The sequence below is a fragment of the Hetaerina americana genome, unplaced genomic scaffold (genome assembly GCF_022747635.1).
Source record: "Hetaerina americana unplaced genomic scaffold, ioHetAmer1.1.p SCAF_213, whole genome shotgun sequence".
Classification (NCBI taxonomy): Eukaryota; Metazoa; Arthropoda; class Insecta; order Odonata; family Calopterygidae; genus Hetaerina; species Hetaerina americana.
Window position 1 is genome coordinate 143,928 of NW_027286779.1, and position 15,063 is coordinate 158,990.

A 15,063-nucleotide genomic window follows, 5' to 3' on the forward strand; every position below is an offset into this window, starting at 1 on the left:
AATTACAATCCCCCAATAATGTTGCCACTCAAGCTATTTATACATGCCTTCATTATAAATAGCACAGCTATGACTGATTTATAATTATTGAAAGGAAATAAATGTTATTAAGTTGTTGATTAAACAAATTAGAGAAAAAAACCTATATTGTAATAAGTAGTAATAGTTTTAGGGGAGGCGATCAACAGCTGAGGTCATTTGTGGCATTAGGGATGGATAGGTAAGGATGAAGGGTGGAGAGAAACCCAGCGTTGGCATTAGCCTACTCATATCAAAAGGCACCAAGGGGTCCCATCCGATGGACGGCGTACTCACACAAAGTGCCCTCCACAAAGCACCTCAAGTCGGGATCGGAATACTAATGAAAAATGTCTGGCGCCGCCGGGATTTGAACCCGGGCCCTCTGGGTGGGAAGCCAGTTCGTTAATTTTTTTCTTAAGCCCCCAAAAAATTTCAGAGTTTAAGAGGAAGCCATGATAGCTTAACTGGCTAAAGCACTTGACTGGACATTGAGGGATCCGGGTTTGAATCCCGGTCAAGGCAAATGATTTTTACACTCTGAAATTGTTGAATTAACATTTACTCCTCACAATCTCCGTCTTCCACATTCTATTGCCAATGAGTATGCCTTGCACCCACTTTTCCTGCCTCCTCTGAATTTATCCCAACAAATTCTCTTCCCCTAATATGTCTATCTCTCTGTTTTTCTTTATGATCATTTCAATACCCATATACCCTTGCCTCATAGATCATGTTTCCAAGCTATAAAATACAATGCTCCTTAGTAAAATTTTTACTTCTTTTCTTTACATCTTAACACCCTGCTATCAGCTCCCTTCTTTTCATAAGAACTTTTTTATCTCACTCAATTCTTCTTTAAATGTTTTTACAACTCCACAAAACTTCTCCAAAAACACTTTCTAATTTATTTATTTATTTATTTACACAATTACGTTGCAATTAGGCAAATTTCCTGGTGGCAACGGTCAGGTTAGGTCAAAGATAACTCTAACAACAAAAATTACATACGAACACATAAAAACAGATAAGACAAAATATTTTTACATAATGACACTTCCACATCACATACAAACAAACTTCCACACCACATACAAAATGCCGTCCACATCACATACAAACAATATTTTCATAACTACAATGAAGTTTATTACCCAGTGGCTGCTTTACATTTCAACTTAAAACTTCTAAAATTAGATGGAAAGGGCTCAAACAAGCCTCCAGGCAGCTGGTTCTAATCAATTATAGTTCTATTTAAAAAAGAGTAATTTTTCTTATTATTTTTTTTGAGTCCTTATTTTTATTTTGAAGCTATGGTCGTTTTTTCCCTTAAAGTTAGGCTTTTCTATCCCTTGCCATAAATCTTCCCACGCTTCGTCCTTTTTAACAATTCTATACATCGCGCCTAGCCTACTCCTTTTTCTTCTATTTTACAAACTCTCCCATTTCAGTATATCTAACATCCGAGTACATATCTTGCTGCCTTTCTTTGAACTTTTTCTATCTTTTTAATATGTCCCACCTCATATGGATCCCATACTATGGAGGAGTATTCTAGGATAGGGATAACCAGTGCCTTATATGCTTTTTCTTTTGTGGCTGCGCCACTTCCTTTTAAATTTCTCATCACCCAATGCAATACTTTAAATGCCTTCCGTGTCAAATTATCTACTTGGACTCCCCACCCAAGATCCCTAGTTAAATAAATGCCTAAATATTTGCATTGACTAGTACATGGGATTCTTTCTCCAAAGAGGGTGTAAATTTCCTTTTCTGCATTCTTTTTATTTGAAAATTTTATATGCTTACTTTTACTTATATTAATGCCCATATTATTATTTGTAACCCAGTCACCAAGGCGATCGATGTCATTTTGTAATATTACGTGGTCATTTACATGCTCTATCCATCTGTATATAATGCAGTCATCAGCAAAGAGTCTTATTTGGGAATGTAAATTGTTTGGTAGATCATTTACGTAAATTAGGAAGAGTAATGGCCCTAGAACACTGCCTTATGGAACTCCTGCTAAAACGCTCACCTCATTTGAAAATGTATCCCCTAATTTTACTTTTTGAGTTCTGTCTCTGAGAAAATTTTTTATCCATTGTTTTACCCTCAAGTCCAATGGTAACGAATCCAACTTCAACAATAATTTATCGTGAGGCACTCATTCAAAAGCAGCCGAAAAATCAACAATTACTGCATCCACTTCCTTTCCTTCGTCTATGGCGTCGCCAATGTATTGACTTAATCCCAAAAGCTGCGTTTCACACGAGTATCCCGTTCTAAACCCATGTTGGTGTTTAAATAGCCATCTATCTCTTGCCCACCATTCCCGAATGTAGTCAGCGATTCTTTTTTCCATTATTTTGCAAACAACTGAGGTTATGCTTACCGGTCTAAAATTGTTGGCTATTGTTTTATCCCCTTTCTTGAAAATTGGTGTAATGTTTGCTTTTTTCCAATCATTGGGCAAGGCATCATTATTTAAAGTTACTTTGAATAGATGACTCAGGTACAAAGCTATTGCGGTGTCACCCAGTTTTAAAATGTCAATTGAGATATTATCCGGACCCACTGACTTATTTTTCCTCATCCTCCTTATTTTTTTCACAAAATACGAGTCCTCCAAGATAATACTGTTTGTCGAGGGCAGTAAGCTATTTGGTGCTGTTATGCTGATGAAGTTCTCTGTCGTTTCTGAGCAATTTAGGCAAGCCTTATTTTCCTTTTTGTTTTATATTCCCCGAAACCAACCAACCAACCAATCAAACCAACTGTTCCGCCTACTCTAGTCTATGCTCCAAAACCTTGATATTTATCATAACCTTCTTATGTGCCCATATTAGTAGAACTTTCCATTTTTCAAAATCATTAAAAATTCAGGTGAACTCTCGTTGAAATGTATCCCACTTTTAACGTAAAAGCTTCTTTAGTTGAGTGTAATGCAGAATAAAAATAAAGTGAGAATTATACCTAAACTTGTACACTAAATATTGCTAACTATTTATTTACATAAAATAAAAACGCTATTACTAAGTGATAAATCAGAACTTACCTTTAAAAGTAGCATATAATACATTTTCTTGAATTCCTGCACCCCAAAACACAAGAAACTCTTAGAATAAAGATAATAGTTTTTTCCAAATAATTTCAAAGTTTTGATATCATCACCACAGTCAGACATGTTGGATGGTAAAGGATCTGGTGGAGGAACCTCAAAGGTTATTTGTGTAGAAGCTCCACCCATATCTAATGCTCCAATTGTTGTAATAGGGAGTGTCTCTCTCTTTGCTCTAAATAATAATCTCCTAGCCTGTAACATAGAAGCAATGCCATAATAAAAATCAAGGGTCTAAGTTCAACTCAGAGCATCTGTTGAGTACTTCTCAGGCAGGAGTGCATCATCATATAGTATCACATAGTAAATACGATTTTTAATGAAACAAGATTCAATCACATCCATTAAGTTGAAATGGTCACAGGGGAGTATGAAGTAGCCATTTCATTGTAACACCATAAAATCAATCATGTTAAGAGATATTGAAGCACATATCAACATGTAGCATTCAAGGAAGCCATGATATTTCTCAAGAATAATTCAACTACAACTTCCAAGTAACACCTCAGAAGTCAAGATTTCACAAAATTTACTACAAGTAATTAGGTTTCAATTTAATTTGATTGGTTAAAACAGAATGAACACAATCTACATGATGTAAAGAAGATAAAATATACACTATATAGTATTTAGGTTGATAAATTAGATGTGAATCAATACCTGAAGTCACAGAAATGTTTGGTGATTGTGAGCAAATCTTATTCTATCCTTCAAATAGAAAATAATTATCTAAAAAGTTTGCTTAATTAATTAATATCTTTAGGTCTCTTTTCAACCAAATTCAGTGTTTCTGCAGTTATTAGAGAAATCATCTTTTTAATACAAACATGAATTACAGAGTTATGCAAATGTGACATATTGTACAAAGAATTAGGAAGACATCAATTCTAATGGAGTAACTTACACCCAGATGGTCACTTCCAAAATTTTCAGAAAAAAACTTCCACTTGTTTTACCTGGGTTAGGGTGTCTGAGAGATAATTTACAGTGATCCATCCATAAAGAGCCTCTTCTTCTCCACAAATGGTGCGTGCTCCTCTTTGTCCAAATTTCAGTGGCGATTCCTTAAACAGCAAGGAAGCATTCCCCAAGATCTCATTCTCAGCTTCTGGATCTACAGCGCTGAAATCATGGGATAAGTGAAAACTTGCACTATTCAATTGGTAGTTAACCTGATATTTAAAACGAAAATTACCATGATAAAAATTGCTTTCCAGTTTAAATGAGTCTGACAGAAGACCTTTGAGATAAAATTGGTTCCGACAGATGGCAACACCTCTAATTCCTGCTGCATTCAACTAAAGGTGTTATTATTTTAAGGGACACGTTATTTTACAGTGACAATACCAACACTATCCCACAAAATTACTGCTAAAACCTCAAAATATGGGCTTTACTAATTATATGACAATCAGTATCAAGAAGAAAATTAACCTTCAAAATTATTCCTCGAATGAAAGCATTCAAGAAGAGAATATTCATGTCTAGTGGGAATTTGTGTTAGCTCGCTACATAAAATTTGATGGATTTGATTTTCATTCAACAGAGAGCCTCTCTGCTGTTTCATACTATTCATTTGAGCACTTTAACCAACATGCAAACGAACTATGGAACTAACATAGCCATGAGATCAAATTAGGAGCATGTCATATAATGCTTCAAATCTTCAGATCCTACCATTTTCTAGATATATGAGGGCGGTCTGAAAAATCCTCACCAATGGATGAAATCATTATCCACATAATTTTTTTCTCTAATATGGGCACAGCTGTGAGTAGATGCTAGGTGAAATTGCAAGACATTCCATCCAGTAGTTTGCAATAGGCAGTCGTTTGAATCAGCTGAGGTACATGTGTTGTTTGAAATGGAATAAATATGTAGAGCACTCCCACCAATGAACCATTCAGGGATGTTCCAATTTACTATTTGGTGTTCATTTTAGAGCTCATGATAACCTCATATGAGAACTGAAAACGAATGCATTTTACACTGTAGTGGAATCATCCCACGATAAGGTCTGAAAAAAGAGCTTAGTTCGTTGCAACTGAAAAAGCTACTGACTAGTCCATGCTGATGGGTTCATTTTTGTAACCACTCATCTCCCTCAGAAATTGGTACAGCAAACAATGGAACAAAATGGGAAAAGCCAGAATGAAACAACATGAATGATCAACCCCATCTGGAATAGTTAAGATTTTGTTCCTCTGGACTTTCTTCTAAAATAATTTGTTCCACTTTTATTTTGACATTTTAGTTCCTCTTTTTTTTAATCCAAAATTTCTTGGGAGCATTACAAAAAAATGTTCAGTTTCGTTAAACAGCCTTGCTTGAAACCATTTATGCAGCAGCTTGACTAACTCAATCCAAGTATTAATTTCAGGTTTTTTTACCCCAAAAGTCTCATTCCAGCTGTTGCAGCTAAATATACTGGACTGCTATGTTGTCTATGCTCAGGAATGTTTGATATCCCCTCGTCCAAACACTTTTTAAGGTAAGGCTGCACTTCCTTTGGTGAATTCCAGAATTCTGCAGCAATTCCACCACCTTAGAAAAAGGTTAATCAATTGATTACAACCATTTTTATGCAAGCAAAGACATACATGGAAATTAATACCTTTTACAACATATCAATTGATTTGTCCATCTGTATAAAATTAAGAAGATGCAAAAAATTCATCAGTCAACCAAAAAAACACAAACCTTCAACAACGCATTGGCTCAACTGACGTACCACTCCTGTGCCATTTGCTTTGTCGCCCTGCCATGTGTACAAGTACATATTGGTATGTGATGATCCAGCATCAAAGACAAGGCCATACTGCAAATAGAACAGAGAAATATGCATTAGAAACAAATTACACTACCTTAATCAACATTCTAGGGGTTTTCTGGGACATGCATGATATCATAGGTGGATTGGTTCCTTTCCTTTTTATACCACTAATTTCCCAGATTAAAACTTCACAGTATGAATTCAAAGAACTGTGGGAGCTGCCGCAACAGTAACTTTTAACATCAATTAACATGCATTAAAATGCAGAAATTTCCAAGGGTAAATATGTAGATAGTTGTTGCAATAATTTAGGCAGGGCTAACAAATTTTAATCATTATGCTCCAACTTAAAACCAATTTCCTACACAGCTCAACTTGATCCTTCACCTGCAAGTTTCCTGTATCTAAATAGGTGACATTATCAGTAACTCAACCAAAAGAAACATTTAAGAAGTGATGAGTTCATGTAAGAGGCATGGTAAATTTTATCATAATTGTAAATAAAGTAAATCACAAACACCCCAACAGACCAATACAATACTACTTTTGAAGTAGTAATAAAACAGGCACTCATATGGCATGAAGGAATGACATAAAAATGAGGCCATTTACAAAGACAGTATCATACATTTATGGCGAATAATACATTAGGTACCCTTCCCAAGCTGCAAGGACCTTATGGATGATTAAACTGCAAGTGGAATGGGTGTATTTAAGAGGGAAGTATCAGTAGCAATAGTTCAAAGTTTTTTTCAGGTTTCTTATCTAAAATCTACGTATGGTAAGTAATCAGCAGAAATAAACATTTATTTACTTAAATTTACAGAACACAGATACACCATGAGGTATGAAATGTTTGCTTGCAAAGCAATTTCTGATTTCCAACATGAAAATACCATGAGCTCAACGAAGCTCGCCTTATTCATCAATTCAATGAAGATCACCTTATTTTAAAAGAATAGAACTAGAAGAGTGCATCAAAGTTAAATAGAATGGGCACACAAATAGGCTCCTGTTCATGAGCATATATTAAGTTAACATTTAGTCTATGAATACTTAAGTTCTATATTCATCAATACTTTTAGGCAAATTTAAATAACAACAATATTTTGAGAAAAAATAAATATTTGTTAGAACTATTCATTATCAAAATCAAAGACCTCATCAAAACAATAGGCCAGACATGTTCAAAAAGTTTTCAAAACTAAGTTCAATTTAAGCTCATTAAAAAACTAAACAATAATGGACAATCACAATTAAAATTACTTTTTTCGATCTTATAGACATAAGGAAGTGGTTTGACTGGGTATAATTTTATTAATTATTAAAGGCGAAAAAGTCTCCAAAATACACAAAATCGCACCAATTTCCTTGATTCATTTGATCATTATTACATTTCACAACCAAATAATTTTATGTAAAAGGTGTGAAATTGAACGCGATCAAATGTATTATCAACATTAAAATAACATAAAAGCAAAGAGGCGATTTGAGAAATGCATCATTCACGTGTTACAAGACGCGTTTCATGCCAGATTCCACAGAAAAAAATCAATTACACGGACTTCGGACACCCGAGTTATCGCCTAGCATAGAAATTAGGTCTCCTTGAATGTTTTGCCTACCGCGCAACCCGATATTCCACGCATTCCGTCGGTAGATGCCTGCCGGTCATAAGGTAGTCAAAATATTCAAAAAGAAGTGGAGTCTTCTCTTCAGTAAAGAGGTTATAGCGAGTCAAGAGAGTACAGTGCCCTATTCTCAATCGCGTGATGGCGACCTCTTCCCTCCGCGTTCTCATCCCTTTCAAATATAATTTGCCGGAAGTATTTCGAATTCTTTTTTACCTCAAAAGGAAATGCTCGCGTAAATAAAAAGGAATGAGTTGGAGACAAGTATGCAAAGAAACGCTCCATTGAAAAGCATTCTTCGGACCAAAGTGTTTTTACTGGATATGCTATCACGTACAGCAATAAAACGTCTCATACGGGCACGGAATGAAACTCGCTCATTCAACATTTATTTTCGGACAGCCACGATATGAAACGCATCAATTTCAAAATGCCTTACGTTCCAAGACCTTCCCGGAGAATGCTTTTAGAGAGGAACTCCGTCGGAATCTCTTCCGCCGTCATCATTGCAAAGTCAAAGAACAGAAAGAGGGATTTGTGTTCCTGCTGCATGTTTCGGTTATCCTCACCATTCAGTAATCTTGAAGCTGGTGGCACAAAGTGTGCTGGTAGATTAAAGAGTGGAGACTTACGTGCATAAAACAAAATAAGATCTGATTCATGTTATCCTTGCCAACCCATCGATCTGTTTAACAGACCAGGATTATGCTCGAAGTCCTCATATATTTCTTACTTTATTAAACGAAAATTAACTATCAGCGCAACATCATTTTCGCCGCAAGTGCCAAGGAAATCTCTGCCATGGTCTGATTCATTAAAATGACCGGTTCGGTTAAAAATTCCTACCAGTACTTACACAATACTTGCACCCGCTTAAATTCGGAAATTAAAATTATCCATAACGATGTTCTATGACATAAATCAGAAAACAATGAGCGGCAATACAACAAAACTAGAATTACACAATACACAGGAACCGAAACTTGAGTTTCAAAATGGGCTTGCCATTTCCTGCTGTCGGTCTACCTACATCCCGGAAACTAATTCTCTAAATCCTGTCCTTTCCGGACCTGTGGTAAAAGTGTACGAGTATGGTGGCTACATAATTCATTAAATGTCACCAGGTATTCTTACTAATTAAACACCTTCAAGGCAAACGGGATACGCTTGAATATACCTTTTGCTACTTTCTTCAAAATTCCGATTGTTCCGGTGAATCTAAACAATAACAGAGTTAACATAAGGTTTTCTCTTACTTAATCGCCGAGTCAAGGAAAATTATTTTAGAAGATCAAGAGCAGAAAAGAACGAATATACAAGTAAACAAGAATCTTCAGATTCTCAAGGCATCCAATCAGACGACACTTGAGCGACAAGACGTTAATATTGTACTGTGCGCTGGCATGATTCCTGATAAAATCACTAGTGTTCGGAAACAGTTGAATCAACGGCGACTAAGTCTTTCCGTTATAATGTTTGTTTACACGACACTATCACAACGCCAATCGATTAAAGTCCATCGAAGAGCGTTTCAAATCCATTCCGCTACTCGGTGTAATCTTAATCATTGCACGTCATCTGTCATTTTATTTACACATCCACAATAAATACCAAACTGGACAAAACAGTGAATCTTTCCAAATAAGCCTTGCTTCCAATACTTACTATTAGCAATAAGGAAGAACGAATGATGTTTGGGTGGCAATGAATACTCCTAGATATTAGGACATGGTTCGAATCCATGAGAATATTTCATACGATGCTATGCAGGAATAATTGCAACAATGGAAAAATAATCGTTGTAAACTCTCAATAAAATTGACGGATTCGGGCTTCGTTCAAGTGATGACGATAATGAAACAGCCCTCATTATTTATTTACGTGTTAATCAGAAATTAATAGCTTTATGAGTGCGCAGGTATCAAGCATAGCCGAATGCAAGAAAGAGAAGAGCATTGCGGTAGTTTGGCAAGTTATATTGTAGCCTAATTGCCGTATTTCAACACAGATATTAGACAGAAAAACATTAATTGTAAAAAACGTGAATTAATGCAATACTGGAGTCTTTTATTACAAATTAAGTACCCTCGCCTATTAGATATTAAGGTTATTTTATGAGAGTTATGAAATTATGTGCGAGAAATTTTGGGGTCGGGGGTAAATAAATGCTTTTCACCTTGAATTCCACTTGTCGACAACCATTACGAATGTATAACAATTTACGTGATTTTCAAGTTAACATTTCTTAATTTTTCTACGGTACACACACAATACTCGTATTTGCCGACTGGAGAGCAGTATTTCTCGGGAATTCGACATTGGTCATTCTAACTCTCCCAAAGTGAAAGTTATATTAATGAATGTTGCATGCTGTACTACGTTGATTGGCACCCAATAAAATGGAACGATGTATGTTCTGACAATGTATACAAATATATTTCATTCTGGCATCCGGAACGGTACGTCGAAATGCATTCCTTTGGCTATATGGGACATTATTTTTTTAAACGAATTAAAAATCAGAAGTCTCACACAAAAGTAAAGAGAAGAATACGATTGCACCCTGCTGCTGGACAATCATGTGGAGAGAACCAGTGCTAACTTTTTCATCTAGATTCTCAAAATTGAGTGTACAAGTGTTTAAAAATTAATTTTAATTCAATAACCACATTCCTCCACCTCACATATTTCAAAATCAATATTGATTCTCCATATAAATGCAGCTACTCTGGCTGTGCAACAACAAACGAGGTTATTTTTCCCAAACATTTTAAAAATCAATGTTAGTCTTCGCAGGAAAACAAAGAGAACCTCCGACCTTAAAAATTAATCGCCCACTCGTACATTGCCATGAATTTCACGTATTTTCAACGAAAGGTTATCCAAGATAATGTGAGATCAGTTCCAACATTCCATAATTGCAACTTTTAAACAATACGTTGATAACAATTATTCATCGACAGGATTGTCGTTAAATTGAAAATTTCTTATATGCTGTAATGTAATTTTATATTAACCCGTCTGCGTCAAAATTATTTGAAATTTGTCGGTAGATTCACCGCCAATTACCACCGAGACTATTTACATTCAATGGCTGACTGGAAATAGGGTACATGTAGGGCGCATTTTTCGTATGTTTCTCAATTGTATTTTTTTTTTCATTTTTATAATTCAAAGTTCAAACATGTAGTGAGCATTTGTTAGCATTCTCTTCGCACACAATACCTGAACGTATCGATTAAATCTACTTTACTACTGCTAAAGCCACTGAATTCAAGAGGAGTTGAATCAGATGCCATTAACTTCACCAAACTAATTATGAATATATATTTACCTCCTGGATTGAAATTCCAATAAATGCATTAAATACTACTCGAATGATAATGAATAAAACAATTTGTAAAACGGCAAAATGTTTGATAGGAAGCGTTTTCCTTTTTCAAACGACGGACATTTTATCATTATTTATTTTAAACGTCACCAACAGAACTCAATTTGTGCAATAAACAGAAATAATTTTAAAACTTTCCCTTTCGAATGTCAAGGATCTCAGCCCAAGAGCATACATACATAAAAACAGGTGCAGAACAGCAGATAACTGCAACCCATATGGCCAGAATAATGCAGAAGCATTGATTTCCAATATCGATGAGGTCATTACTGTTTCCTGGAAATGTCACGACCAGCCCATTATCGAACATGTTAATTTGAGTGAGGGGTGTGACGGAGGGATTTGCAAAAGGCCTGACCTCCCTCAGTCGTTAGCGCAAATGCGTGGTGTACGGAGGGAAGGAAAAATAAGTTCTCCGTACATCCTTGAAAGAGTTGGAAACAAAAGCAATTCCATGAAAGTAGCAGACTAACTCTCCCGAGTTCCTCTCGTTCTAAGACTGATCAAACAATCCTCAAAAATACAGACCGTTCGAATTATGAATAGCAATTGAATTTAGCAATAATTACACTAAAACGCATTGATAAGACAAATAGGAGTATCGAATGACAAAGGTAGATGTGTTTATTCACTATCTATAATTGGGATAAGATACCGCATACCGGTCATTTAAATGTTCGCCCGATTTCAGAAGAATCTAATTCCAAATTAAATATGAAAGTTTGGCCAAACTGAGTCGATCAGAAATGGAGTTCATATTTCAAGTCCCATTAACTAAGCTGCTTCACTCACTTAAGTCTATCAAAAAATACGTGATCTTTTAAATTTGACAATGGAGCATCATCGTGAAGCTTAAGTTTAAAACTTAGAGAACGAGTTAAAAACTCAGGGAGTCTAAAACTCAGTTAAGCTGAGACTCAAAGAAGCCAGAGTCTAAAACAGAGTTAAAGCTTCAAAAGATTTCCTATGCAGCATGTGACCTTAGGATATTTTCTCTCGATTTAAATGACTCAGTGATTGGCAATAAAAAGGCTTAATTATTACAAAGTCCATTTTCAGAACCCTGTAAGCTTCGGAACTTTGATACTTTCAATGCTCCTGGATAACATCTTTGTAGACAGTGGCTTGAGCAATTCTTCCCAAAAGGTAATATCGATATATATATATATATATATATATATATATATATATATATATATATATATATATATATATATATATGTGTATATAATTAAAACGAAGAAGCGAGATAGCCCTAGCGAACAAAAACACAGAGATACACACACAAATAAAACTCGCACTTATTCCGAATTTTCGGTGATCAAAATACCTTTGGTCGTTTGACCACCGAAAATTCGGAATGCGTGCGAGTTTTATTTGTGTGAAAGGCCAGACAATTGAGAATGTATCGCTCTCTCGTACATAAAGCGTAGAACGGAATGTGAGAAACTCTCACGTAATAAAGGAACAACACGATTTAAAATGCAATACTTTGAATCGGTTAAGATATAATTAGCTTCGACATAATTAGCTTTTAAATAAATGTTCCCAATTAACGGTGGATATCATACAGTATGAAAGACAGGACACTATGGCGGATTGAAGATCCCCGTGACAGAAGACGATATCCCATGGATGTGCTTTACTAACATTGAGAACGATGAAAGAGACAACATTACAAACGCACGTTTCGGTTGATGAACGTAACACATGATTCTAAGAAAAGTGAAAGAGACTAAAAAGGAGTAATTAGTGTCCTCAGCGCGTACACCACAAAGTTCTGTCAGTTCAACAGTCGACGGTGCTTGTGGGAGCACGGATAAAAGGGGTGAGAACTAAAAATAGCAATGACAAATGGCGAGTAGCGGAATCCGATTAAATCCGAAAAAAGGTGCACGCGACCTTCACAACGGAAAAAAGGAAAAATTGGAAGCCTCCTTTCCAAAATGTAAATCCTATAATTCAACTGTAGCCCTGGGTCAGATAAAATAGTCATTCCAATTTTTCCTGCAGCGCATAAAATTCCATTTACTTCATGCTTATTATTCGAGTTATCTTGAATATTTTCTCATTAATTATTATTTCATTTCCCTTTTCCCGAGCTAAATGGTCAGGCGTTAAAGGGAAGTATTTCAACGTGTAGGCAAACTTGTAGCTATAAATTAAAAAAAAACCATAAGAAAATCAAGAGAAAATGAAGTATATAGAGTATAAGAATGTGCATTAAAAAATAGTTGGTGCTTTTGAAGCAAAACAATCTTCGATAAGGAAATGAGAGCCAGCAGAGAAGTGGGTGCGAAGTGGTCAGTGGGGCCCGAACATGCTTTAGACATCCAAAGAACTTTTTATTGGCGTCAGTGTTTTCATTCTTTTATTTTATTTTGAAAGGCGAACGATAATTGATAAAGAGAAACTGTGTTTATCCTGACAGGCGAGGCAGTAAATTATGCAATGAAATGATAACACGCAAAATATATGGAGGTGTTGTTACTACCCAGCACGTGGAAGTAGTCGCTCCGAGCCTAAAATTTTACTCTTATGTTGCAGATTTAATTTTATTTTGTTTCTCCATAAGAACATTTAATAATTTGTAATTGGGGTCATTTGAAAAGCGGTAGTGAATCGACTCTGGCAAGCACGGCAGAGTTGCAATCATTCCCTAAGCTCAAATTAGGAGTAAACAACTTCCTTTAGATGTACCGAGAAAATTTGAAAGCTAGCGTTCAAAAGTGTTAAGTCACGAGGTCCACTGAAACAGGTAATAAACAATACTACCACTCTCATATGACTAGTGAATGATAGTCAAGGGTTGTAGATCATCCGAACCGCGGGGAATCCTCGCGAATAATGACGGGATGAATCTCAGGTTCAATTAAAATACATCGCGATAAGAAAAAGGAATCACGCAAGGCGCAACGCATAACCGGTTGAGCTCCTTCGGTCCAGAAAGCGAAAAGGAAACGCATTATAATCCCCACGACAATGAGGATTGGGAGGATTCGTTTAACCTTGGCCTCGACGAACTGGCATCACAGGTGAGACCACTTTCCAGCCATGACCGGGCTGCAACACGAAGGGGAGGAAATAAGATGTCGGATGGGGGAGTGAGAAAAGAGAGAGAGAGGAAGAGGTGGTGCTAAGAACAAGAAAAACAGCATTTCTTATGGTAGACTCATGAGTTCAAACCCATATTGAATGGAGAACTGACGTTAAGATTTTGCGCTGCCTCTCCTTTTGAATGAGGATAAATAAAATACTGTGGTTTTTTTGCACTAAAGAATAATGATTTGAACTTCTTGAATTTGAAGAGTCGGATGCCTAAACGACCACTACATAAATAAAGTCTATTCCAACTTCCGAAGAATGCTATTTCTTACACATTTAGGATTTCTTACAAGTCGTGTACATACATACGTGCACATCCTATTAATAGCATAGACGAGTTCACTGGAAATATGGATAATCAAGCAACTAGTGGCTGGAAAGTAAAAATACTAGACAAGAGAACGCATTCAACTAAATATAAACAGAAATATTCAGAAAAAACAACCTTTAGCCAAATATCTTTTTGTGCATAAAAATATTAGGGAAAGACGAAATTTGACAAAATAAAGTAGGTTAGAGAAACTAATATTCCTACCTGAATGTGCAAATGTTTCTGCGACAGTTTTAAGCCCGCGACTCAATTGACTCGGATGAACAATGATGTAACTATGAGGAAATGCCACTCACTCCATTAAGATAACTATGTTACCACCAGCGTTATTGTTTTACGAGAAAAAATACCACAAATCGATAATTAAAACAATAACAGACTGAGAACTGACGCGAGGTATTATCCCGTGAATACAGAATTTGGTTATGGACCGCGAGTCCAGGAGATAAAAACTGACTGGTGCAATAATTATCTCAGAAAGGTTTAGGAATACGTCTTTATAACAACCAAATAAATCTAAAAAAACCATTTCCGGCACTCGGAGATCACCAACTGCAACAAATGGTGTATCAAGTAACGTTGTTTAGTGTTCATTAGAGGCGGATTTACATGTTAAAACATACTTCAGTTGAGTTATCATGAAAAATAAATTAACATCCTTAACTTCCCCATTCTATATCCACTTTTGAG

General features: G+C 35.9%; 1 protein-coding gene across 3 annotated transcripts in view; it reads right to left on the reverse strand.

Moving 5' to 3' along the window:
- The window catches only part of LOC139688669 (ectonucleoside triphosphate diphosphohydrolase 8-like), a 90,950-nt gene that overhangs the window by 12,028 nt on the left and 63,859 nt on the right, over nucleotides 1-15,063 (reverse strand). For all 3 annotated transcript variants that reach the window (XM_071586237.1, XM_071586238.1, XM_071586236.1), the window contains exons 4-7: nucleotides 5,843-5,960; nucleotides 5,533-5,686; nucleotides 4,099-4,264; nucleotides 3,080-3,337 (exon numbers count right to left, since the gene is read on the reverse strand). In XM_071586237.1, coding sequence (XP_071442338.1) covers nucleotides 3,080-3,337; nucleotides 4,099-4,264; nucleotides 5,533-5,686; nucleotides 5,843-5,960 — 696 coding nt within the window. The remainder of the gene's footprint in view (nucleotides 1-3,079; nucleotides 3,338-4,098; nucleotides 4,265-5,532; nucleotides 5,687-5,842; nucleotides 5,961-15,063) is intronic.